General features: G+C 41.7%; 1 protein-coding gene across 1 annotated transcript in view; it reads left to right on the top strand.

Annotated features, from left to right (window-relative positions):
* The window catches only part of ABCC2 (ATP binding cassette subfamily C member 2), a 69,183-nt gene that overhangs the window by 19,875 nt on the left and 22,041 nt on the right, over window positions 1-27,267 (top strand). The window contains exons 10-18 of the mRNA XM_030865320.2: window positions 751-1,005; window positions 2,060-2,125; window positions 4,069-4,206; window positions 4,742-4,888; window positions 6,045-6,129; window positions 6,836-6,902; window positions 8,374-8,500; window positions 10,344-10,520; window positions 25,043-25,210. Of these exons, the coding sequence (XP_030721180.2) occupies window positions 751-1,005; window positions 2,060-2,125; window positions 4,069-4,206; window positions 4,742-4,888; window positions 6,045-6,129; window positions 6,836-6,902; window positions 8,374-8,500; window positions 10,344-10,520; window positions 25,043-25,210 (1,230 nt within the window). The remainder of the gene's footprint in view (window positions 1-750; window positions 1,006-2,059; window positions 2,126-4,068; window positions 4,207-4,741; window positions 4,889-6,044; window positions 6,130-6,835; window positions 6,903-8,373; window positions 8,501-10,343; window positions 10,521-25,042; window positions 25,211-27,267) is intronic.

The following is a 27,267-nucleotide window of genomic DNA, read 5'->3' as shown; positions in this document are numbered from 1 at the left end:
CTCCGTTCCTTCCATCCTTCAGTATTTGGTTTCCCTACTGTGTGCATGTGAAAGCGGTAGTGAATTGGACAGATGTAGCCCTTGTCCTTACAGAGTTTACAACTGGTGGAGAAATAGAAAAACAAAATTACGCAGTGAAGTGTGGTGAGTGTCATGGCAGAGGTAAGCACGGGTTGTTAGGGGAATACACAGGAGAAATATCTCACCTAAACTTGGGAGTCAGGGAAGTCTTCTGAGAAGAAGTTCCATCTAAGTTGACACTAAGAGATAAATAGGACTTTTCTGAGCAAAAAAAGTGTGTGGAGGAACAGATGTTGGGGAAGGTAGGAATAGCAGGAAAGAGTGGCCAAGAATGAGAGAACACTGTGTGTAAGATTTAGTGGCAAGGACTTCCCTGGTGGCGCAGTGGTTGAGAGTCTGCCTGCCGATGCAGGGGACATGGGTTCGTGTCCCAGTCCAGGAAGATCCCACATGTCGTGGAGCAGCTGGGCCCGTGAGCCATGGCCACTGAGCCTGCGCGTCCGGAGCCTGTGCTCCGCAACGGGAGAGGCCACAGCAGTGAGAGGCCTGCGTACCTCAAAAAAAAAAAAAAAAAAGATTTAGTGGCAAGAAGATCCCAGCCCTTTGGAAAAGTTGTGTCCATATGGAGCCCATCCTTCTACTGTCTTTCACTTCCTTCCTGAATTTCCCTCTCACTCCCCAGTATCCTTGGCCTTGTCCAGGTGTCCCAATTCCAATCTTTGTTTTTAGGCGCTGACTCTATCCAACCAGGCCAGGAAGCAGTACAGCATTGGAGAAACAGTGAACCTGATGTCTGTGGATGCCCAGAAGCTCATGGACGTGACCAACTTCATCCACCTGCTGTGGTCAAACGTTCTACAGATTTCCTTGTCCATCTACTTCCTGTGGGCAGAGTTGGGACCCTCAGTCTTAGCAGGTGTTGGGGTGATGGTGCTCCTAATCCCAATTAATGGGGTAATTGCCACCAAGAGTAGGGCTATTCAGGTAAAGAAACAGTCACTGGGGACATGTTTATGTTCTTCAAAGTCTAAAGTCTTTTATTTCCTCTATTCTGACTTGTGATTGGAGTTTGAGCAACGCAAAGCTGGTAGAAGACTTGCCACTGTCTCAGATGAGCTTGGCTTTATCTTCCCTTTTCATCTTCTCAACACTCTTAGGGTTTATATACTCTGTCTTGATTCATGTTCCTCATTGGAAAGAGAAGAGCTGCCCAGGGACCCTGCATGTAACTCTTACACCCTGCTCCACTGGGCTGTTCTTAGCACAGTGATTATTGGCCCTGTTTCTCCATCATAGTAATGCAAACCAGCCACACAGAGCAGTCACATGAGCAACCCAAACTTTAGGCCTAAATCCTGGCAATCAACCCTGCTACCACCAGGTAGCAGGGCTCCACGTGGACAGTTGTTAGCTATGCCGGAAATCATATTTTGGATGGGTGAACTCAGTGGCGTATGTCATTTAGTCCATTTGTTTTGCATTCATTTAGTTGCAAATATTTTAAAAATATTTTTTGTATATCCTATTTTGGGGGGAACACAGCAGCAAATTAGACAAGGCTCTTGCTCTTGTGGAACTTACGTTCTACTTGGGGTGGAGATTCAGGCCATAAACAAGTAAAAGCAAAGAAGGAAAATGTCAGTTATGATAAGTACTATGCAGAGAATTCAACAGGGTGATATGCTAGTGAGTGGGTGGGTGGCAGTGTTAGGTTATGGGATCAGGAATGACCTCTGTGAGGAGGGGACATTGAGCTGAGCTCTGGACAACACCAACCTGAATGTAAAGGAGGAAGCCATGGAAAAAACAACCTAGGAGGAGGGCACAGTCGGGCCAAGGCTGTTCAGGTTCAGAAAGAAGGTGGGTGTGGCAGGGGTGGGGAGGCAAGGAGGAGAGTGGGAGAGACAGCCCATCACTGGGCACCTCAAGTTCTCACCAAGTGACAGCCACAAGCACCACTGAGATTTAGTATCTGCAGCAAATCTGGACCCTCTCACATGGAAGTGTGTTCTGTGTTTGTTTCACTTTTTCCTGGCAGGTTAAAAATATGAAGTATAAAGACAACCGTTTAAAGATCATGAATGAGGTTCTCAGTGGGATCAAGGTAAGAAGCTGAGTGTAGGTGACTCTCTGGGCACAATGACGGCAACATTGGGTTCTTGGGCTTAACAAACTTGCTAGAGGTTGTGGACTTCTGCTTCTGGGCCTGTGATGTGTCCCATGACTTCTGATTCATTAGCCCGGAAGTCTCCTGTTTCTTGTCCTGGTACTCCTCTCAGGACCTCTTTTGATCATGATTTCTATTTAATTATGTTAAATGGCTTGTTTCGTTTTTGTATTTTACTGTAGAGATTGTCAAATGTGCACAAAAGTAAAGAGAATGGTTTAATGAAGCCCCATGGATTTATCACCGAGCTCCAGCAATTATCAGCATGACCTAACTTGTTTCATCTATATCCCCACTCTCCACTTCATGCCCTGCTAGATTATTTAAAATCAAATCTCAGATATTTTGTCATTTCATTTGTAAATACTGGGTATGTATTTCTAAAATAAGGACTTCATTTTTTAACATAACCACAATACCAATAGCATACCTGAAAAAAAAAAAACAGTCCTTTGATACCATTAAATTTCCCCAATTACCTCATACATGTCTTTTTAATTTAATTTTATTTTACCGTTGGTTAGTTTGAATAAGGATCCAAAAACTGCCCACACATGGCATTTAGTTGAGAGTGCTTTTGATCTACAGTAGTCATTTGGTCATTTTAGAGAAAACAAGTTGTCTTGTTCCAATGTTTCTTGTAAATTGGTGGTTAGATCTAGAGGCTTGAGTATATTTTGGCCTGTTTGTTTCTTGTGTTTGTTTGTTTGGGGTGGGGTTGAGGGGCAAGGATACTTTCAGAGAGTGCTTGCTTCCTAACTTAGCGATGATGAGTGTTTATGGGGTCCAGGCGTTGTCAGCCTGACTCATCCTTTATTGTGTTTCCTGCTGTTCTTTCACCCAGAGTAGTGATTTGTGGCCCCGGCAGCACATTTCAATCCCCTGGGAAGTTTGTAAACCCACTGAGACTTGGGGCCTACTTCAAACCATTTTTTTGGACTCTCTGGGGGTGTGTGTATATATATATATATGTTTTTTTTTGAAAGCTCCCTAAGTGATTCTAATATGCAGCCAAAATTGAAAACCACTGTCATAAAGGTTTTAGCAGCCACTGATGATCATTGCCTTATTCTGTTATTTCATTAGTAGTTGCAAAAGGGTGATGTTTTAATTCCATTATTCCTTTGCCATTGCTTAGGTGGAATTGTGTAATGAAGAATGATCTTTAATCAGCTAGTTGGTTACCCTAAAATAAAGTTTGTACAGGATAGGCAGGATAAATACAGGCTTCTTTCCTCTATTTACTAGATTTCAAAATAATGCATTTTCATCCTTCAAAGGTGACCAATAAATTCTTTTTTAATATATACGTTGTTTTTGAATTCATGGACTTTAATATTACCCTAAACCTCTTGAAAATGAAACAGAGGCCCCTTTGAACATCCTGCTATTTCTCCACACAGAGCTCTATATGCCTTCTTGCCAATGTGGCAAAATGAAAACATAGACCTGGTTTCGGGTCTCAGCTCTACCACTCGCTAGGATGGTGACTTTGGGCAAGTTACTTAGTCTCTCTCAACCTGTTTCCTTATTGTTAAAATGGATGCAGTAATTCTGTTAGAGTAGGTGGCTACCTCTTCCTGGTTTGCCCAGAACTTTCTGGGTTTAGCACTGAAAGCCCCATATCCTGGGCAACCTTTAATCCCAGGCAAAGTGGGACAGTTGGTCACACTTAGAACTAAGTAAGATAATGTATATAAAACGTTGTATACCTAGTAAGTTGTCAACAAATACAAGTTACCTTTCTGTAATCACACTTTATAATCTGAATTTCTACTTCCCCAATTTTGGGGAGCATATCCTGAAACATGGGTGGATGGTATGCACCTGATGTCCTTTTGGGGCACCAGTGTAAGCTGTGCTGTTTTCTATCCTATTAGATCCTGAAATATTTTGCCTGGGAACCTTCATTCCAAAACCAAGTCCACGACCTTCGTAAGAAAGAGCTCAGGAACCTGCTGACGTTTGGGCAGTTGCAGTCTGTGATGATATTTCTCTTATACTTAACTCCGGTGCTGGTGAGTGACAGGAGTCAGTGGGCTGGGTCAGCTTCCTGGAGAAGAAGGTCTGTTTAGATAGACTGCCTGCACCTGTAGGCCTGACCCTGAAATCCAGGGGCTCATCAAGTCCTCATGCTGCTATTCCTACCTCATGTCCCCAAATCTAGCTTCACCCTTGTGCACAATTTGGTGGTCTTGCCGCCCAGAGCAAGTTTCCAGGGGGTTCAGCATGAATGTGGTATCCAGGCATGGTCTGCGTGGGAAGGCTTCTCATCTTCTTGGGGAGGCCGCGTGGGTCTGTAGCGGAAGGAACACTGATAACAGGAGCCAGGAGACTCGAGCTCTGGTCCCAGCAATGCCATTAGTTGACTTTATGACCTCAGGCAAGACATTTCCTCCTCTTCTGGGCTCAGGTTTCTCATCTGTAACATGGGAGGGTTGAGATAATCCCTAAGACTCCTTCAACTGTGATACAGCACTGTGTTCCTGAGACTTAGAACAAGGCTGCTTGATCCCTGTTAGGAATAAATCACTGATGGCTTTGCTTTTCCAGGTGTCTGTGATCACGTTTTCCGTTTACGTCCTGGTGGATAGCAGTAATATTCTGGATGCAGAAAAGGCCTTCACCTCCATCACCCTCTTCAATATCCTGCGCTTTCCCATGAGCATGCTTCCCATGATAGTCTCCACCATGCTCCAGGTAGGTAGGAACTCTCACTGCTAACTGATTAGCTCGGGTTAAAAGCCTTAGAGTCCAGAATGACTGGTCTGTCATATCTCATTTCTAGCTTCTGCTGGTGAACCTTCAATTAGAGAGATTTTTTTGGTCTCTGGAGACCAACAGTTTGATTTAGTAAAATCACAAGCTCATTGAGCCCCAGTTTTCCTGACTATAAACTGAGGATAATCATCCCAGTCTCATCCATCTCCTTGTGAGGTATTTATGGAGCATTAGGGAAACATGGCACAAAAGGAGAGAAAAGGCTTCTCTTTGGATGAAGCCACATACATGGTGGTAAAACCAAATGCAACCTGGGAGCCTCAAGGTGTCAGAAAATGGGCCGTAGGGAGTGTTTGGGTCCTGAAAACTGAGCACAGTCACTGAGATAGACCAGGTACCAGACCTCAGGAGGACGTTCACAGGGCAGGTGGCAGACTGGTGAGGCAGCCAGGATGACAAAGTGTGGCGACCTGCATTCATCCTGGAGGTGGCTGGCTTCAGACAGCTCAGGCCATAGGAAGGACTGGGGTTTAGGAAAAGACCTCTCCTGGTACTGGAGGGTGTTAAGGAAGGCTGATAGATTTGGCTGATAAATAACATGCTCTTTTTAGATTCAGATAGTTTATCGCATAGAGAGCAAAAGCAGGATCAGCAGTGGTGACAGCTCCCTGCATGACAAAGGGGCCTGATGACCATGGCATGTGGGCAGTGAGGCACCGTATGGGTCATGGACTCAGTTAAAGAAGAACATGCCAGGGGCCCAGTTACCAGAACCAGACAGAAGTTTTGTCTTAGAAGAAGGCAGAAGACAGTTTCTGGAACTAGGTCCAAAGAGAGCAGTAGAACTGACCTCCCCCCACACCACAGTGAGTTTTCTGAGGGGCTGAAATAGAGCATCTTAATTTCCCTCTGTTCAGAGTGGGCTGGCCCCCAGGGCTGAGGTGTGGCTGAATCACGCTGGGGAGGGGGGCTGAGGGTAGGGGGCCAGAGGTTCCAGGTGTGGCAAATAGCAAATCATGGGCAAGAAGCTTGGCAGGTTGACTATCTGCTTCCACATCCAAGGCTGATGACGAAGTCAAACTCCTCTACTTGTGCTTGTCACTGAGGTTTTTTTATCCTTTATGTCCTTCTCTAGGCCAGTGTTTCCGTAGAACGGCTAGAGAAATATTTGGGAGGGGATGACTTGGACACATCTGCCATTCGACATGACTGCAATTTTGGTAAGTGAATTTGGAAGTTGCATCCCATATATATTCACAGTGCTGGCACCAGTACTTTGCAGCAAGAAACTGATGGAAAGGGAAAGCTAGGGGACTTACCTTGCACCTATATTTGCACAGTATCCATACCATTATTACTTAAATTATGCTTTCATTTAGAGCAGATTGCTTAGCCAGATTGCCAAGCTAAGCAGGGGCAGCTATTCTGAGGATAAGCAGGGAATCCTGCAAAGGATCTAGAAAACAAGTCAGAATGGAGCCAAGCGTGTGGAATTGGGAAGACAGGCTGGAGTGAAGGAACACACAAGTTCTAAAGGTTTAAGGACTGGGGGGCATCATAGCCAGAAGGAGCAGTGGGTCTGGAATCCAGGGCAGGGAATGGCTGAGTTTATATTCAGAAGTGGGATTTATACGAGACTAGGCAACAGAGGGCCTGGGAATGTACCCAGGCTGTCTGTAGATCAAGAATCTGGGCTACCAACAGGCTTGGGACTCCTAAGTAAAAAAACGACATCATATGCAGGCAACTCTTGGTATCATCCCAGGACCTTTCATTTGCCTCTTGTCAGCTCAGGAGTCAGCACCTGACAGAGGCAATCTTGGGCTCTGCTGGAGGAAGCAGTGAGGGACACCTGAAGGCTAAGAAAGGGCAGACAGACATGTGGGGACCTACATCTGACTTAAAGAGGGGACTTTTTCTCAACAGACAAAGCTGTGCAGTTTTCTGAGGCATCCTTTACCTGGGACCACAATTCGGAAGTCACAATCCAAGAGTGAGTTGTCTCCTTTTCCTCTTGCTGTTTTTTAGGATTCTCCTTGCCAGTCTTGTTATTGAAAAATTCCATGTAATATAATACATGGGGAAACGAGCTATGTGCATGTGTTCAGTTAGAGACTAGTGCAGGCTAAACTCTTGGAGGGATGAACTGACAGCAAAGATCCTGAGCCCCTGTCCCTGTAACTACATCTGCTACCCTGCTTTCCTACTGTGGGACAGTGCGTGTCCAGCTGAGAGCCTATGAAGACATTTACTCTCCAGACTGGATGGAGGTAGTGCAGGGTTGGCAGGTAGCCTAGGTCTCTGGGTATGGTAGTGGATACACACAAGAACCTGAACTCAATTTAAGTTCATTTATTCACTTAAGAATAGTAATCAAGAAAAATCTGCCTTCTTTGCCCAGGGTGGTTGTTGGGAGCTGCCTCTATAATCAACTTCAGATCTGGAATTTTTCATCTACATAACCCATTCTCACATTCCCCTGCCTTAAGCCAACCCTTTCTTGCCACATTGCTGCATGTAATGTGTTCCTTAAGCACTGTATGTACTGGTACGGCCAACTCAGCCACTGAGCACAGCACTACAGAGCACACCGGGAGCCCAAGCAGGCCAGATATTTTCTTCACAACTGAGTATACCTGATCATCTCCCTGCTACACCCAGAACTTTCCACATTTCTCTCCTATTCCTAGATCCTTTAACATGGACTCTGGAGCTTGCCCCAGCATGTGTCAGGCAAGAAGCCCCACCTCTGAACCTTCCCAACCTGAAAGCCTCACTTTGCAGAGAGTAGAGTGGACATAGCTCCCACTTTGCTAGTAGGATAAGTCTGGAAGGAGTCCAGCTCAAGGGGCAGGTTCAGAAAGCCTGTGAACAAGTTCCCCATGTTCCTAATGTTCTAGGGACTCAAATAATAGGGCCAGAACAGAGTTTCCAGGAGCCTGGCCCAGTGTGGGCCCCTCCCCAGTCAGACTCAGCCAGATCTCCGGGGGAGGGGAACAGGGAATCTGTGCTTTCAGCAAGTGTTTTATTGAATGGTTATTCTCATTGAATGGCCAACTTCGGGATACATTAATCTGGTCCAACCCCGTTAGTTTAGAAACGAGAGTCCAGGAGAAGTGGTCCTCCAAGATCACACAGCTCGGCAGTGGCAGAGTTGGGACTTGAACCAATAGGGTCTTGTTCAGTGGTACCACGTTGGTTCTAAAATAATTTTTCCAGTGGAAACTCACATTTGGCACAAACAATTTATATATGAGGACTTACTCTCGAAACTCTTAGAGCAGAAAAAAAATCATTAGAGAAATACTTTGGAGTATTGTATATGCAAGACAAATTTTCCAATCTTGAGGGAAAATCTCCTAATAATCGGACTTCCTATGGAGCGTCTGAGAAGTGGCTTGAACTTCTCCTGAATAACACCCCTCCACACGCCCTTCTCTTTCAAGTGCACTTCTGTCTTTCAGCGTGAACCTAGACATTATGCCAGGCCAACTGGTGGCTGTGGTGGGCACTGTGGGCTCTGGGAAATCCTCCTTGATGTCAGCCATGCTGGGAGAAATGGAAAATGTCCACGGGCACATCACGGTCAAGGTGAGAAGGAATGCCAAGGAGAAGACTTCTGACACTCAAATGTGGTCTCTTGGCGCTGCCTTCTCATTGGGAGAATGAACTAGAATCTGATAACTACTCCTGTCATGTTGCTGTAGGTGAGGTCGTGGAGAAATGGTAGATTCTTTGCCCCACCCCACATATATAATCATACTCTGGGGTAGATTCTAAAAACCTGCATTTTTAATGAGCTCCCCAGGTGATTCTCATATGCATACTAAAGTTTGAAAACTTGAACAGAGATGTCTTCTATCAAAGTATAGGTAATTCTATATCTGTGTTTCTGAAAACCTCACGTTCTGCGAAACCGTACAATAAAAATAATAGGGCCTGGGGTAAAGAGTTGCAACAGATCATTAAAAACATATGTAACTTTGTAAACAGGGTAGCAACAAAAACAACAACAGCGATAACAATTAAAACAGTAGCACTGGGCTTCCCTGGTGGCGCAGTGGTTGAGAGTCCGCCTGCCGATGCAGGCGACGCGGGTTCGTGCCCCGGTCCGGGAAGATCCCACATGCCGCGGAGCGGCTGGGTCCGTGAGCCATGGCCGCTGAAAAAAAAAACAACAGTAGCACTGTAAAATCTCCACTGACAATTACACCCAGCTTCACAATTAGTTCTGGGCCTCTCACCTCTTCCTTTGAGAGCTGGGTATTTTTTTATTATTATTATTATTTTCTTGCGGTACGCGGGCCTCTCACTGTCGTGGCCTCTCCCGTTGCGGAGCACAGGCTCAGCGGCCATGGCTCACGGACCCAGCCGCTCCGCGGCATATGGGATCTTCCCGGACCGGGGCACGAACCCGTGTCCCCTGCATCGGCAGGCGGACTCTCAACCACTGCGCCACCAGGGAAGCCCGAGAGCTGGGTGTTTGAGGGCACTTGCTTCCGTACAAAAACATGACATAGAGTATAGATGTCGTCAATTATAATTTTTTTAAATAGAGAAGAAATGTTTTCATGGCATCTCCATCAGTACTCTCAGCTTCCCCAGAGAGCTAAATTTAGGGGAAATTACAGGTATTTAGAATCATTTAACCAGCCACTACTCGCACCAAAAAGAGGCACGTCTATAGATTTTTAGCTTTTCTTAAGATCTTCATATATTGCTAAGCCTTTCTTCTTAATTATAAGAAAGCTTGCCCCTAATTGCTTTACACTGACATGCCTGGAAAAATTTTAAGAACCAACACTTCTTCCACATTATACTGACATTATTCCCTGATTTACTGATTACTAATGAGATAATTTGCATTAAATAAACATGCAGTATAGCTGAGCAGACTCTACAGATTTAACTCTGCCTCCTAACTCCTTTCAAGAAGCTTTTTCTTGCTAACTCATAACTGGGTTTGTCCTCAAACACAGGTGTTTATCAGGCTCCATCTCTCATTTGACACGATCTGTTTTGTGCATCAGTCTGGTACCCAAATTTCAATCTCTTAGTTCTTGCTTCCTAAGATGTTGTCTACACCATTCCCCCATCAGTGTTGGCCCTCTGTTGGTCCTAGTAAACTCTTTGGGGTCTGACTAAAAGCCTGTTCTAGAAGCAGCACGTGCAGTCATCCTCCATTTTTTGGATCATGGCTAGAGAGTGATAGTCCAAAAATGGAGACTTCAAATGATGCATAGGATATTGAATCTTTCTCCCTGGATGGTGCAATAAATACATGCACCTTTGTAAATATCAATTGCTCAGTCAGCCTGACATTTTTTAAAAATCTACATTCCATTTGTTCCTCCCAACTCCTGCCACCCCCTCCTTCAACACTGCATTTCCAGAGGAACAAAACTGTCATATGGTCTGACCCTTCCCATCCTAGGGCACTGTAGCCTATGTCCCGCAGCAGTCCTGGATCCAGAACGGCACCATAAAGGACAACATCCTTTTTGGGTCAGAGTTGGATGAAAAGAAATACCAGCAAGTTCTGGAGGCCTGTGCCCTCTTCCCCGACTTGGAAGTGCTGCCTGGGGGAGATCTGGCTGAGATTGGAGAGAAGGTACTTGGGACACCAAGGGGCCTTGAAGGGTGAAGAAATAATGAAGGAAAAGAGTAAGGGTGATGAAGAAGTACATGACAGTAAAATAGTTGATCAATTTTGATGGTCAAGCCTGGAACAAACACCAGAAAACATGAGTTTGCACAATATTTTGTGCAAATAACTCAGAAATTTAAAATTTTGTACCTAGAAGCAAATATAGGAACTGTGTAACCTAAAGGAGAGATGATGAGGCTAGGACCTGAGAGGTTAACTAAGAAGCAGCTGACCCAAATTTGACCTCACAGGTGGAGGGCCAGAGGCAGACCAGAGCCTAGTTGTCCTGACTCTACTTCTGTATACCAGTGAGGACCAGAGTACGGTTCTAATAATCTGCTTTGAACACATAGAAATTTAGAGTATATTATTTTCTCATGTTGTCAAATGCCTTTCTTAAAAATTAATTTTTAATGACTGTTTTGAATTATATGAATATAGTATAATTTGTTTAGAAATTCCTGATTACTACATATTTGGGATGTTTTTATACTCTTTCCCCATTACTAAACATAAATATAGCAGTTTTTGGGGGAAAGATCTTGAGATGTTAGAAGACTAGTGAAGATATAGCTCTAGAATGATTTTGTTCATTAATTCAGCATATTTTTATTGAGTACCTACTATGTGCCACACACTATTTTAAGTGCTGGAGTTACATCCACAAACAGAGGAAATCTACCCTGATATAGCTCTACATTCTCATGGGGAAGAAGCAACAACAACAACAAAATAAGTAAATTATATGATATAAAATGGTAAGTTGGCCATGCTTTTAATTATTGGGCCTAAAGTTATTTATTTGAATCAAAGATATTTATTTGTATAAAGGAACTTGTGTTACTGAACTGAACTTGGGTCTGGCTGCCCACCACACAGCACAGCCAATCTACTGACGTTGCGTTGTGGTGAATGAAAGTACAGTGTTTATTGCAGGGCCCAGCAAGGAGAATCGTCAGCTCATGCTCAAAAGACCCAAACTCCTCAATAGCTTTCAGGGAATGTTTTTTTAATTATTATTTTAAAATATTTTAAAATTATTATTTTTAAATATTTTAAATATTTATGTATTTATTGGCTGTGTTGGGTGTTAGTTGTGGCATGTGTGATCTTTTGTTGTGGCGCATGGGCTCTTCACCTCGTTGTGGTGCGTGTGCAGGCTTCTCTCTAGTTGCGGCATATGGGATCCAGAGCATATGAGCTCTGTAATTGTGGCACATGGGCTCTTTAGCTGTGGCACATGGGCTTAATTTTCCCGCAGCATGTGGGATCTTAGTTCCCCAAACAAGAATCGAACTGGTGTCCCCTGCATTGCAATAGAAGCTTTTTTTTTCTTTTAACATCTTTATTGCAGTATAATTGCTTTACAATGGTGTGTTACTTTCTGCTTTATAACAAAGAGAATCAGCTATACATACACATCTATCCCCATATCTCCTCCCTCATGCATCTCCCTCCCACCCTCCCTATCCCAGCCTTCTAGGTGGTCACAAAGCACTGAGCTGATGTGGCTGTTTCCCACTAGCTATCTATTTTACATTTGGTAGTGTATATATGTCCATACCACTCTCTAACTTCGTCCCAGCTTACTTTCGCCCTCCCCGTGTCCTCAAGTTCATTCTCTATGTCTGCGTCTTTATTCCTATCCTGCCCCTATGTTCTTCAGAACCACTTGTTTTAGATTCCATATATATGTGTTACCATACGGTATTTGTTTTTCTCTTTCTGACTTACTTCACTCACTATGACAGTCTCTAGGTCCATCCACCTCACTACAAATAACTCAATTTCGTTATTTTATGGCTGAGTAATATTCCATTGTATATATGTGCCACATCTTTATCGATTCATCTGTCGATGGACACTTAGGTCGCTTCCATGTCGTGGATATTGTAAATAGAGCTGCAATGAATATTGTGGTACATGACTCTTTTTGAATTATGGTTTTCTCAGGGTATATGCCCAGTAGTGGGATTGCTGGGTCATATGGTAGTTCTATTTTTATTTATTTATTTTTTAACATCTTTATTGGGGTATAATTGCTTTACAATGTTGTGTTAGTTTTTGCTTTATAACAAAGTGAATCAGTTATACATATGTTCCCATATCTCTTCCCTCTTGTGTCTCCCTCCCTCCCACCCTCCCTATCCCACCCCTCCAGGCGGTCACAAAGCACCGAGCTGATAACCCTGTGCCATGTGGCTGCTTCCCACTAGCTATCTACCTTACATTTGTTAGTGTATATATGTCCATGCCTCTCTCTCGCCCTGTCACAGTTCACCCTTCTCCCTCCCCATATCCTCAAGTCCGTTCTCTAGTAGGTCTGGGTCTTTATTCCTGTCTTATCCCTAGGTTCTTCATGACATTTTTTTCTTAAATTCCATATATATGTGTTAGCATATGGTATTTGTCTTTCTCTTTCTGACTTACTTCACTCTGTATGACAGACTCTAGGTCTTTCCACCTCATTACAAATAGCTCAATTTCGTTTCTTTTTATGGCTGAGTAATATTCCATTGTATATATGTGCCACGTCTTCTTTATCCATTCATCCGATGATGGGCACTTAGGTTGTTTCCATCTCCAGGCTATTGTAAATAGAGCTGCAATGAACATTTTGGTACATGACTCTTTTTGAATTATGGCTTTCTCAGCGTATATGCCCAGTAGTGGGATTGCTGGGTCATATGGTAGTTCTATTTGTAGTTTTTTAAGGAACCTCCATACTGTTCTCCATAGTGGCTGAACCAATTCACATTCCCACCAGCAGTGCAAGAGTGTTCCCTTTTCTCCACACCCTCTCCAGCATTTATTGTTTCTAAATTTTTTGATGATGGCCATTCTGACTGGTGTGAGATGATATCTCATTGTAGTTTTGATTTGCATTTCTCTAATGATTAATGATGTTGAGCGTTCTTTCATGTGTTTGTTGGCAGTCTGTATATCTTCTTTGGAGAAATGTCTATCTAGGTCTTCTGCCCATTTTTGGATTGGGTTGTTTGTTTTTTTGTTATTGAGCTGCATGAGCTGCTTGTAAATTTTGGAGATTAGTCCTTTGTCAGTTGCTTCATTTGCAAATATTTTCTCGCATCCTGAGGGTTGTCTTTTGGTCTTGTTTATGGTTTCCCTTGCTGTGCAAAAGCTTTCAAGTTTCACTAGGTCCCATTTGTTTATTTTTGTTTTTATTTCCATTTCTCTAGGAGGTGGGTCAAAAAGGCTCTTGCTGTGATTTATGTCATAGAGTGTTCTGCCTATGTTTTCCTCTAAGAGTTTGATAGCTTCTGGCCTTACATTTAGGTCATAAATCCATTTTGAGTTTATTTTTATGTATGGTGTTAGGGAGTGTTCTAATTTCATTCTTTTACATGTACCTGTCCAGTTTTGCCAGCACCACTTATTGAAGAGGCTGTCCTTTCTCCACTGTACATTCCTGCCTCCTTTATCAAAGATAAGGTGACCATATGTGTGTGGGTGTATCTCTGGGCTTTCTATTTTGTTCCATTGATGTATATTTCTGTTTTTGTGCCAGTACCATACTGTCTTGATTACTGTAGCTTTGTAGTATAGTCTGAAGTCAGGGAGCCTGATTCCTCCGGCTCCATTTTTCATTCTCAAGATTGCTTTGGCTATTCGGGGTCTTTTGTGTTTCCATACAAATTGTGAAATTTTTTGTTCTAGTTCTGTGAAAAATGCCAGTGGTAGTTTGATAGGGATTGCATTGAATCTGTAGATTGCTTTGGGTAATAGAGTCATTTTCACAATGTTGATTCTTCCAATCTAAGAACATGGTATATCTCTCCATCTATTTGTATCATCTTTAATTTCTTTCATCAGTGTCTTATAATTTTCTGCATACAGGTCTTTTGTCTCCTTAGGTAGGTTTATTCCTAGATATTTTATTCTTTTTATTGCAATGGTAAATGGGAGTGTTTTCTTAATTTCACTTTCAGATTTTTCATCATTAGTGTATAGGAACGCGTGAGATTTCTGTGCATTAATTTTGTATCCTGCTATTTTACCAAATTCAGTGATTAGCTCTAGTAGTTTTCTGGTAGCATCTTTAGGATTCTCTATGTATAGTATCATGTTATCTGCAAACAGTGACAGCTTTACTTCTTCTTTTCCGATTTGGATTCCTTTTATTTCTTTTTCTTCTCTGATTGCTGTGGCTAAAACTTCCAAAACTATGTTGAATATTAGTGGTGAGAGTGGACAGCCTTGTCTTGTTCCTGATCTTAGTGGAAATGCTTTCAGTTTTTCACCATTGAGGACGATGTTGGCTGTGGGTTGTCATATATGGCCTTTATTATGTTGAGGAAAGTTCCCTCTATGCCTACTTTCTGCAGGGTTTTTATCATAAATGGGTGTTGAATTTTGTCAAAAGCTTTCTCTGCATCTATTGAGATGATCATATGGTTTTTCTGCTTCAATTTGTTAATATGGTGTATCACGTTGGTTGATTTGCGTATATTGAAGAATCCTTGCATTCCTGGAATAAACCCCACTTGATCATGGCGTATGATCCTTTTAATGTGCTGTTGGATTCTGTTTGCTAGTATTTTGTTGAGGATTTTCGCATCTATGTTCATCAGTGATATCAGCCTGTAGTTTTCTTTCTTTGTGACATCTTTGTCTGGTTTTGGTATCAGGGTGATGGTGGCCTTGTAGAATGAGTTTGGGAGTGTTCCTCCCTCTGTTATATTTTGGAAGAGTTTGAGAAGGATAGGTGTTAGCTCTTCTCTAAAAGTTTGAAAGAATTCGCCTGTGAAGCCATCTGGTCCTGGGCTTTTGTTTATTGGAAGATTTTTAATCACAGTTTCAATTTCAGTGCTTGTGATCAGTCTGTTCATATTTTCTATTTCTTCCTGATTCAGTCTTGGTGGGTTGTGCCTTTCTAAGAATTTGTCCATATTATTGGCATAGAGTTGATTGTAGTAATCTCTCATGATCTTTTGTATTTCTGCAGTGTCAGTTGTTACTTCTCCTTTTTCATTTCTAATTCTATTGATTTGAGTCTTCTCCCTTTTTTTCTTGATGAGTCTGGCTAATGGTTTATCAATTTTGTTTATCTTCTCGAAGAACCAGCTTTTAGTTTTATTGATCTTTGCTATCGTTTCCTTCATTTCTTTTTCATTTATTTCTGATCTGATCTTTATGATTTCTTTCCTTCTGCTAACTTTGGGGTTCTTTTGTTGTTCTTTCTCTAATTGCTTTAGGTGCAAGGTTAGGTTGTTTACTCGAGAGTTTCCTGTTTCTTAAGGTAGGATTGTATTGGTATAAACTTCCCTCTTAGAACTGCTTTTGCTGCATCCCATAGGTTTTGGGTCGTTGTGTCTCCATTGTCATTTGTTTCTAGGTATTTTTTGATTTCCTCTTTGATTTCTTCAGTGATCACTCGTTATTAAGTAGTGTATTGTTTAGTCTCCATGTGTTTGTATTTTTTACAGATCTTTTCCTGAAATTGATATCTAGTCTCATAGCGTTGTGGTCGGAAAGGATACTTGGTACAATTTCAATTTTCTTAAATTTACCAAGGCTTGATTTGTGACCCAAGATATGATCTATCCTGGAGAATGTTCCATGAGCACTTGAGAAAAATATGTATTCTGTTGTTTTTGGATGGAATGTTCTATAAATATCAATTAAGTCCATCTTGTTTAATGTATCTTTTAAAGCTTGTGTTTCCTTATTTATTTCATTTTGGATGATCTGTCCATTGGTGAAAGTGGGGTGTTAAAGTCTCCTACTATGAATGTGTTACTGTCGATTTCCCCTTTTATGGCTGTTAGTATTTGCCTTATGTATTGAGGTGCTCCTATGTTGGGTGCATAAATATTTACAATTGTTATATCATCTTCTTGGATCGATCCCTTGATCATTATGTAGTGTCCCTCTTTGTCTCTTGTAATAGTCTTTATTTTAAAGTCTATTTGTCTGATATGAGAATTGCTACTCCAGCTTTCTTTTGATTTCCATTTGCATGGAATATCTTTTTCCATCCCCTCACTTTCAGTCTGTATGTGTCCCTAGGTCTGCAGTGGGTCTCTTGTAGACAGCATATATATGGGTCTTGTTTTTGTATCCATTCAGCCAGTCTGTGTCTTTTAGTGGGAGCATTTAATCCATTTACATTTAAGGTAATTATTGATATGTATATTCCTATTCCCATTTTCTTAATTATTTTGGGTTTGGTATTGTAGGTCTTTTCCTTCTCTTGTGTTTCCTGCCTAGAGAAGTTCCTTTAGCATTTGTTGTAAAGCTGCTTTGGTGGTGCTGAACTCTCTCCACTTTTGCTTGTCTGTAAAGGTTTTAATTTCTCCATCAAATCTGAATGAGATCCTTGCTGGGTAGAGTAATCTTGGTTGTAGGTTTTTCTCCTTCATCACTTTAAATATGTCCTGCCACTCCCTTATGGCTTGCAGAGTTTCTGCTGAAAGATCAGCTGTTAACCTTATCGGGATTCCCTTGTGTGTTATTTGTTGTTTTTCTCTTGCTGCTTTTAATATATTTTCTTTGTATTTAATTTTTTTGTTGTTGTATTACACTGGCAAGGAGTTGGTTTTTTGTTGTGTTGTTTTTTGTTTTGTTTTTTAATGTGGTTCATTGGTTTGTTTATTTATTTATTTTTGGCTGTGTTGGGTCTTCGTTTCTGTGCGAGGGCTTTCTCCAGTTGCAGGAAGCGGGGGCCACTCTTCATCGCAGTGTGCGGGCCTCTCACTATCTTGGCCTTTCTTGTTGCGGAGCACAGGCTCCAGATGCGCAGGCTCAGTAGTTGTGGCTCACAGGCCTAGTTGCTCCGCAGCATGTGGGATCCTCCCAGACCAGGGCTCAAACCCGTGTCTCCTGCATCGGCAGGCAGATTCTCAACCACTGCACCACCAGGGAAGCCCTGTATTTAATTTTTGATAGTTTGATTAATATGTGTCTTGGCGTGTTTCTGCTTGCATTTATCCTGTATAGGACTCTCTGTGCTTCCTGTACTTGATTAACTATTTCCTTTCCCATATTAGGGAAGTTTTCAACTATAATCTCTTCAAATATTTTCTCAGTCCCCTTCTTTTTCTCTTCTTCTTCTGGGACCCCTATTATTTGAATGTTGGTGCATTTAATGTTGTCCCAGAGGTCTCTGAGACTGTCCTCAGTTCTTTTCATTCTTTTTTCTTTATTCTGCTCTGCAGTAGTTATTTCCACTATTTTATCTTCCTAGTCACTTATCCGTTCTTCTGCCTCAGTTATTCTACTATTGATCCCTTCTAGAGTATTCTTTTTGTTTTTGTTTTTGTTTTTTGCGGTACGCAGGCTTCTCACTGTTGTGGCCTCTCCCATTGCAGAGCACAGGCTCCAGATGCGCAGGCTCAGCGGCCATGGCTCACGGGCCCAGCTGCTCTGCCACATGTGGGATCCTCCCGGACCAGGGCACGAACCCGTGCCCCGTGCATTGGCAGGCGGACTCTCAACCACTGCACCACCAGGGAAGCCCCCTTCTAGAGTATTTTTAATTTCATTTATTGTGTTGTTCATCGTTGCTTGTTTCCTCTTTAGTTCTTCTAGGTCCTTGTTAAATGTTTCTTGCATTTTCTCTATTCTATTTCCAAGATTTTGGATCATCTTTACTCTCATTATTCTGAACTCTTTTTCAGGTAGACTGCCTATTTCCTCTTCATTTGTTAGGTCTGGTGGGTTTTTATATTGCTCCTTCATCTGCTGTGTGTATTTCTGTCTTCTCATTTTGCTTATCTTACTCTGTTTGGGGTCTCCTTTTTGCAGGCTGCAGGTTCATAGTTCCCATTGTTTTTGGTGTCTGTCCCCGGTGGCTAAAGTTGGTTCAGTGGGCTGTGTAGGCTTCCTGGTGGAGGGGACTAGTGCCTGTGTTCTGGTGGATGAGGCTGGATCTTGTCTTTCTGGTGGGCAGGTCCATGTCTGGTGGTGTGTTTTGTGGTGTCTGTGGCCTTATTATGATTTTAGGCAGCCTCTCTGCTAATGGGTGGGGTTGTGTTCCTGTCTTGCTAGTTGTTTGGCATAGGGTGTCCAGCACTGTAGCTTGCTGGTCGTTGAGTGAAGCTGGGTGTTGGTGTTGAGATGGAGATCTCTGGGAGATTTTTGCCATTTGATATTACGTGGAGCTGGGAGGTCTCTTGTGGACCAGTGTCCTGAAGTTGGCTCTCCCACGTCAGAGGCACAGCACTGACTCCTGGCTGCAGCACCAAGAGCCTTTCATCCATACGGCTCAGAGCTCAAAGACTTTGAAAGACAGCTTTGGCCTCCTGGGATCACCTCCTGCTAAGCTTTGTAAGTTCCATGTTAATCAGTTTGGTTTATCCATCTGTATCTGAGGCACAGGTTCATTGCTGCTGTTCAGGAAGGTGGATGGAAACAAGAAGAGTTCATCCAAGACTTCAGATCTGTGAAGTAAGCATGTTCTTCTTGGTGAGCTGGGATTTGACTTCAGGATATCTGACTCCAATTCCAGTACTCACGGACTAAAGGATGCCACCTCTCCTTGACATCGGAGACTTTAGGGAAATAGCTTTCTGACGTTGCATTCCAAGGTTTGGCTCCTGTAAAGAGGCATCCCCTGGAATCGCTCTTATTTCTGTTACAAAAAGGGACAGCCCAATGAAAGCGATGCACAGGGCAAGGTCTGAGGAAAGGGCGCAGAAGTTCTGTGTTCTCTCTGAGCAAGCCACTCTCCCCCAGCCTCCAAGTCTTCATCTGTTTGTAGATTTTTTGATGATGGCCATTCTGACTAGTGTGAGGTGATATCTCATTGCAGTTTTGATTTGCATTTCTCTCATAATTAATGATGTTGAGCATTCTTTTATGTGTTTGTTGGCAATCTGTATATCTTCTTTGGAGAAATGTCTATCTAGGTCTTCTGCCCATTTTTGGATTGGGTTGTTTGTTTTTTTGATATCGAGCTGCATGAGCTGCTTGTAAATATTGGAGATCAATCCTTTGTCAGTTGCTTCGTTTGCAAATATTTTCTCCCATTCTGAGGGTTGTCTTTTCGTCTTGTTTATGGTTTCCTTTGTTGTGCAAAAGCTTTTAAGTTTCATTAGGACCCATTTGTTTATTTTTGTTTTTATTTCCATTTCTCTAGGAGGTGGGTCAAAAAGGATCTTGTTGTGATTTATGTCATAGAGTGTTCTGCCTGTTTTCCTCTAAGAGTTTTATAGTGTCTGGCCTTACATTTAGGTCTTTCATCCATTTTGAGTTTATTTTTGTGTATGGTGTTAGGAGGTGTTCTAATTTCATTCTTTTACATGTAGCTGTCCAGTTTTCCCAGCATCACTTATTGAAGAAGCTATCTTTTCTCCATTGTATATTCTTGCCTCCTTTATCAAAAATAAGATGACCATATGTGCGTGGGTTTATCTCTGGGCTTTCTATCCTGTTCCATTGATCTATATTTCTGTTTTTGTGTCGGTACCATACTGTCTTGATTACTGTAGATTTGTAGTATAGTTTGAAGTCAGGAAGCCTGATTTCTCTGGCTCCGTTTTTCCTTCTCAAGATTGCTTTGGCTCTTTGGGGTCTTTTGAGTTTCTGTACAAATTGTGAAATTTTTTCTTCTAATTCTGTGAAAAATGCCATTGGTAGTTTGGTAGGGATTGCATTGAATCTGTAGATTGCTTGGTGTAGTATAGTCATTTTCACAATGTTGATTCTTCCAATCCAAGAACACAGTATATCTCTCCATCTGCTTATATCATCTTTAATTTCTTTCATCAGTGTCTTATAGTTTTCTTCATGCAGGTCTTTTGTCTCCTTAAGTAGGTTTATTCCTAGCTATTTTATTCTTTTTATTGCAATGGTAAATGGGAGTGTTTCCTTAATTTCTCTTTCCTATTTTTCATCATTAGTTTATAGGAATGCAAGATATTTCTGTGTAATAATTTTGTATCCTGCTACTTTATGAAATTCATTGATTAGCTCTAGTAGTTTTCTGGTATCATCTTTAGGAGTCTTTATGTATAGTATCATGTCATCTGCAAGCAGTGACAGCTTCACTTCTTTTCTGATTTGGATTCCTTTTATTTCTTTTTCTTCTCTGATTGCTGTGGCTAAAACTTCCAAAACTATGTTGAATATTAGTGGTGAGAGTGGACAGCCTTGTCTTGTTTCTGATCTTAGAGGAAATGGTTTCAGCTTTTCACCATTGAGAATGATGTTGGCTGTAGGTTTGTTATATATGGCCTGTATTATGTTGATGTAAGTTCCCTCTATGCCTACTTTCTGAAGGGTTTTTATCATAAATGGGTGTTGAATTTAGTCGAAAGCTTTTTCTACATCTATTGAGATGATCATATGATTTTTCTCCTTCAGTTTGTTAATATGGTTTGCCACATTGATTGATTTACATATATTGAAGTATTCTTGCATTCCTTGGATAAACCCCACTTGATCATGGTGTATGATCCTTTTAATGTGCTGCTGGATTCTGTTTGATAGTATTTTGTTGAGGATTTTCGCATCTGTGTTCATCAATGACATCAGCCTGTAGTTTTCTTTCTTTGTGACATCTTTGTCTGGTTTTGGTATCAGGGTGATGGTGGCCTCGTAGAATGAGTTTGGGAGTATTCTTCCCTCTGCTATATTTTGGAAGAGTTTGAGAAGGATAGGTGTTAACTCCTTTCTAAATGTTTGATAGAATTTGCCTGTTAATCCATCTGGTCCTGGACTTCTGTTTGTTGGAAGATTTTTAATTACAGTTTCAATTTCAGTGCTTGTGATCGGTCTGTTTATATTTTCTATTTCTTCCTGGTTCAGTCTCAGGAAGTTGTGCTTTTCTAAGAATTTGTCCATTTCCAGGTTGCCCATTTTATTGGCATATAGTTACTTATAGCAGTTTCTCATGATCCTTTGTATTTCTGCAGTGTCAGTTGTTACTTCTCCTTTTTCATTTCTGATTCTATTGATTTGAGTCTTCTCCCTTTTTTTCTTGATGAGTCTGGCTAATGGTTTATCAATTTTGTTTATCTTCTCAAAAAACCAGCTTTTAGTTCTATTGATCTTTGCTATTATTTCCTTCATTTCTTTTTATTTCTGATCTGATCTTTGATTTCTTTCCTTCTGCTAACTTTGAGGGTTTTTTTGTTCTTCTTTCCCTAATTGCTTTAGGTATAAGGTTAGGTTGTTTATTTGAGATGTTTCTTGTTTCTTGAGGTAGGATTGCATTGCTATAAACTTCCCTCTTAGAACTGCTCTTGCTGCATCCCATAGGTTTTGAGTCATCGTGTTTTCATTGTCATTTGTTTCTAGGTATTTTTTGATTTCCTCTTTGATTTCTTCAGTGATCTCTTGGTTATTTAGTAGTGTATTGTTTAGCCTCCATGTGTTTGTATTTCTACAGATTTTTTCCTGTAATTGATATCTAGTCTCATAGCATTGTGGTCAGAAAAGATACCTGATACGATTTCAATTTTCTTAAATTTACCAAGGCTTGATTTGTGACCCAAGATATGATCTATCCTGGAGAATGTTCCATGAGCACTTGAGAAGAAAGTGTATTCTGTTGTTTTTGGATGGAAAGTCCTATAAATATCAATTAAGTCCATCTTGTTTAATGTATCTTTTAAAGCTTGTGTTTCCTTATTTCTTTTCATGTTGGATGATCTGTCCATTGATGAAAGTGGGGTGTTAAAGTCCCCTACTATGAATGTGTTACTGTCTATTTCCCCTTTTACGGCTGTTAGCAGTTGCCTTATGTATTGAGGTCCTCCTATGTTGGGTACATAAATATTTACAATTGTTATATCTTCTTCTTGGATCGATTCCGTGATCATTATGTAGTGTCCTTCTTTGTCTCTTGTAATAGTCTTTATTTTAAAGTCTATTTGTCTGATATGAGAATTGCTACTCCAGCTCTCTTTTGATTTCCATTTGCATGGAATATCTTTTTCCATCCCCTCACTTTTTTTTTTTTGAATATCTTTATTGGAGTATAGTTGCTCTACAATGGTATGGTAGTTTCTGCTTTATAACAAAGTGAATCAGCTATACATATACATATATGCCCATATCTCCTCCCTCTTGTGTCTCCCTCCCACCCTCCCTATCCCACCCCTCTAGGTGGTCACAAAGCACCAAGCTGATCTCCCTGTGCTATGTGGCTGCTTTCCACTAGCTATCAATTTTACATTTGGTAGTGTGTATATGTCCATGCCACTCTCTCACTTTGTCACAGCTTACCCTTCTCTCTCCCTGTGTCCTCAAGTCCATTCTCTACGTCTGCATCTTTATTTGTGTCCTGCCCCTTGGTTCTTCAAAACCATTTTTTTTAGATTCCATATTTATGTGTTAGCATATGGTATTTGTTTTTCTCTTTCTGACTTGCTTCACTCTGTATGAGAGACTCTAGGTCCATCCACCTCACTACAAATAACTCAATTTCGTTTCTTTTTATGGCTGAGTAATATTCCATTGTATATGTGTGCCACATCTTTTTTTATTTTTGTTTTATTTGTTTATTTAACAGTTTTATTTGGGTATAATTGCTTTACAGTGGTGTGTTAGTTTCTGCTTTATAACAAAGTGAATCAATTTTAGATATACATATATTCCCATATCTCTTCTCTCTTGCATCTCCCTCCCTCCCACCCTCCCTATCCCACCCCTCCAGGTGGTCACAAAGCACCAAGCTGATCTCCCTGTGCTATGTGGCTGCTTTCCACTAGCTATCAGTTTTACATTTGGTAGTGTATAGATGTCCATGCCACTCTCTCACTTTGTCACAGCTTACCCTTCCCCCTCCCCGTGTCCTCAAGTCCATTCTCTATGTCTGCATCTTTATTTGTGTTCTGTCCCTAGGTTCTTCAGAACCATTGTTTTTAGATTTCATATATATGTGTTAGCATATGGTATTTGTTTTTCTTTTTCTGACTTACTTCACTCTGTATGAGAGACTCTAGGTCCATCCACCTCAATACAAATAACTCAATTTTGTTTCTTTTTATGGCTGAGTAATATTCCATTGTATATATGTACCACATCTTCTTTATCCATTCGTCTGTCGATGGACACTTAGATTGCTTCCATGTCCTGGTTATTGTAAATAGTGCTGCAATGAACATTGTCGTCCCCTCACTTTCAGTCTGTATGTGTCCCTAGGTCTGAAGTGGGTCTCTTGTAGACAGCATATATATGGGTCTTGTTTTTGTATCCATTCAGCCAGTCTCTGACTTTTGATTGGAGCATTTAATCCATTTACATTTAAGGTAGTTATCGATATGCATGTCCCTATTACCATTTACTTAATTGTTTTGGGTTTGTTATTGTAGGTCTTTTCCTTCTCTTGTGTTTCCTGCATAGATAAGTTCCTTTAGCATTTGTTGTAAAGCTGGTTTGGTGGTGCTAAATTCTCTTAGCTTTTGCTTGTCTGTAAATGTTTTAATTTCTCGGTCGAATCTGAATGTTATCCTTGCCAGGTAGAGTAATCTTGGTTGTAGGTTTTTTCCCCTTCATCACTTTAAATATGTCCTGCCACTCCCTTTTGGCTTGCAGAGTTTCTGCTGAAAGATTAGCTGTTAACCTTATGGAGATTCCCTTGTATGTTATTTGTTGTTTTTCCCTTGCTGCTTTTAATATTTTTTCTTTGTATTTAAGTTTGATAGTTTGATTAATATGTGTCTTGGCATGTTTCTCCTTGGATTTATCTTGTATGGGACTCTCTGCACTTCCTGGACTTGATTGACTATTTCCTTTCCCATATTAGGAAAATTTTCAAGTATAATCTCTTCAAATATTTTCTCGGTCCCTTTTTTTTCTTCTTCTGAGACCCCTATAATTCGAATGTTGGTGTGTTTAATGTTGGCAAGACAGATTCTTAACCACTGGACCACCAGGGAATTCCCCAGGAATGGTTTTAAAAGGCAACATTTGGGGTGAGGGTTGCAGCTTGTAGACTTCCTTCTGATTGGTTGGTGGTAAAGTGGCAGGGTGATGTTTCAGGAATCTTAATCATCAACCTTCTGGTTCCAAACAGTCTGGGGCTAAGTGCTTGTGGTCAACATGTAGTAACCATCCTCCACCTGGGTTAGAATCTTAGTTTCTGTAGAATAGTTCAATAATATGCATCTAAGTGTTACATATACCCGTTGAAGAGGAGGTAGGACTCTGTTTTATAGTTGAACTATTGTTTCTTGACTGCTTTTCCTTTGTTTCTGCATTCCCTCACTTCCCTAGTTAGTAACGGCTTGAGTCTGCTCCTTGGAACTCAGGGAAGGCCTAGGAGACTAAAGTTTTTTTCTACAAATAAGAAAGGGGGGACACAGGGGTTTTTGTACACAGGAGGGCCCTCCAGTGTCCTGCTTGGTTTCAATCCCCCCTTTCCTTTTATACTCACTTGAGGGGAACAGGTATGGGAGAAGAAAGGTCATGAAGTTTTGGATAGAGATGTTAATCATAGATTCAGCAGAGGAATCTATGCAGAGGAATTTTAGTGGGACTCAGTTTCAGTACTTAATAGAAATTATTTTCTTCTTCAGGGTATAAATCTCAGTGGGGGTCAGAAGCAGCGGATCAGCCTGGCCAGAGCTACCTATCAAAATTCAGACATCTATATTCTGGATGACCCCCTATCTGCTGTGGATGCTCATGTGGGAAAACATATTTTTAATAAGGTCTTGGGTCCCAATGGCCTGTTGAAAGGCAAGGTGAGAAATTATTTAAAGTGATGAAGACATGAGGAGGGGAACACATCTCCTAGGACTGCTGGGTACTGAAGCAGATTTCCTTATTTACCTTCCCCCTGGGCTGCTGGGGAGATACAGTGTCAGACTGGTCCCCCAGGAGATGATTTGGTGAGGGCTCCCATCTTGAGATCATAGCTTATGTGGGAACTGGCTAATTTGAGTCTTATTCTCTGGCTCCAACATTGAGCCTTTTAGGATGATTAATTATGATAAAAAGTCCTTTGAGATCTGTGGTATAATAAGAACTATATTTGGTCTTTTTCACTAGGTCCTGGCACAGAGCTCCTAACCCTTAGAATTTCCTGAGTGATACTAAGAATGTCTTTTGTTATTCACAATGAGCCCCTTTAGATCACACCTGAGTTTATGCTAATGAGTGACTTATGGAGGGGCCCCTAGATAGCCTCTGGACAAGGCTGTTCCTCAGAAAGACCAAGTGATGGGAGGATTGGAACTTTCAGCCCCACATACCAATTTCTGGGGAGAGGAGGATGGGCTGGAGATTGTGTTATAAAAATTCTTGAATAAGGAGATTCAGAGAGCTTCTAGATTGCTGAGAACATTAAGGTGCTGGGAAGGTGGCACACCTGGTGAGAGATGGAAATTCTGCACAAGCACCCCACCCCCGAAACCTTACCCTATGCATCTCTTCCATTTCACTGTTCCTGAGTTGTATCCTTTGTAATAAACTGGTAAACAGTAAGTAAAGTATTTTCCTGGCGTCTATGAGCCATTCTGGCAAATTATCAGACCTGAGGAGGGGGCCATGGAAATCCTCAATTTACAGCTAGTTGGTCAGAAGTATGGGTGGGATCCAAGACTTTCGGCTAGCATTAGAAGTCAGGGCAGTCTTGTGGGCTCTGGGTAGCTGTGGGTTTCTGGGTAGCTGGTGTCAGAATTGAACTGTTGGACACTCAGAATCGGTTGGTGTCAGAAAACATGCCAGAGGACCCAACAATTTACCTTGCTGGGACACAGGTCATCCTGCAAGTATTAGAGCTCTACTCTAAGAAGGCACTTTCCTGGAACTCTTGCAGGATGTTGGAGCACTATGCCTGGAAAGGATGACTCAATCTGAATATAGAAATAAGCCTATATGTTTTGGGTATTCATTATGTCGCAGGCCTGTGCCAAGCACTTTGATTGCATTGTCTCATTTGATTCTTGCAATGCCCCTGTGAGACAGTACAGATAAAGTGGCCAGAGCAAGTCACTGGAGCTGGTCATAGGCTTTCCTTACCATAGGCAAGTTAGCACAGTAGGCTGAATGCGAGAGGGGCTGACAGAGCCCAGCGCCCCTTGAGGGTTTGAGTATGCTTCTCACCAGTAGCAAGTCTAGTGTGAGGGCTGTCAGCACTCCATCTGTGTTTGGCCTTTTCCCTTCAAGGTTTTTTGAATGCTGCCAGTCAGAGGGTGGCAGGGTTGACTGGGCTGCTGTCCCACTGAGGCCTTTTGCCTCTCTCTTGGGTCAGTGAGTCCACAGGAACTCACTCTCCCTCCTATGCCTGGTCCTGACTTCTGTCCATAAGGCTAATTGGCTCCATTCATTCATGAACTGAATACCCACCCTGGGCCTGGTTCATTGCAAAGACTGGGCACACTGATGAAAAGGTCTCATCCCTGCTCTCAAGTAACTTACAATCGAATTGGCAGACAAACCAAAAAGCAAGCAATAATGTTATAATACAAGAATCATTTTTAATGGCAGAATATACAAACTACCATGGAAACACTGGAGGAATACCCAATTCTTGCCTGGGGATTCAGGAAAGGCTACCGAAAGAGCTGGCTTTGAGCTGAGACTCAAAGGATGAGCATCTCCCAAGTCTTCCTGATAAGAGCAACCTAGTGTCTGTGGGGCTGTGAAGTAGAGAGCAGAGGCAGTGGGCTTGGGCTGTCTCTCTAGAGGCCCATCTCAACCCCATAGACCCTATCTGAGTCTCATTACTGATCTGTGAGTTTTTATCTTTCTTTGAGTGGAATCCCTGTTTCAGTAGTCAATGTAGTCCATAAATAGA

The sequence above is a fragment of the Globicephala melas genome, chromosome 16 (genome assembly GCF_963455315.2).
Source record: "Globicephala melas chromosome 16, mGloMel1.2, whole genome shotgun sequence".
Lineage (NCBI taxonomy): Eukaryota > Metazoa > Chordata > Mammalia > Artiodactyla > Delphinidae > Globicephala > Globicephala melas.
Note: the sequence above shows the minus strand (reverse complement) of the source record. Positions and strands in the feature narration are given on the sequence as shown.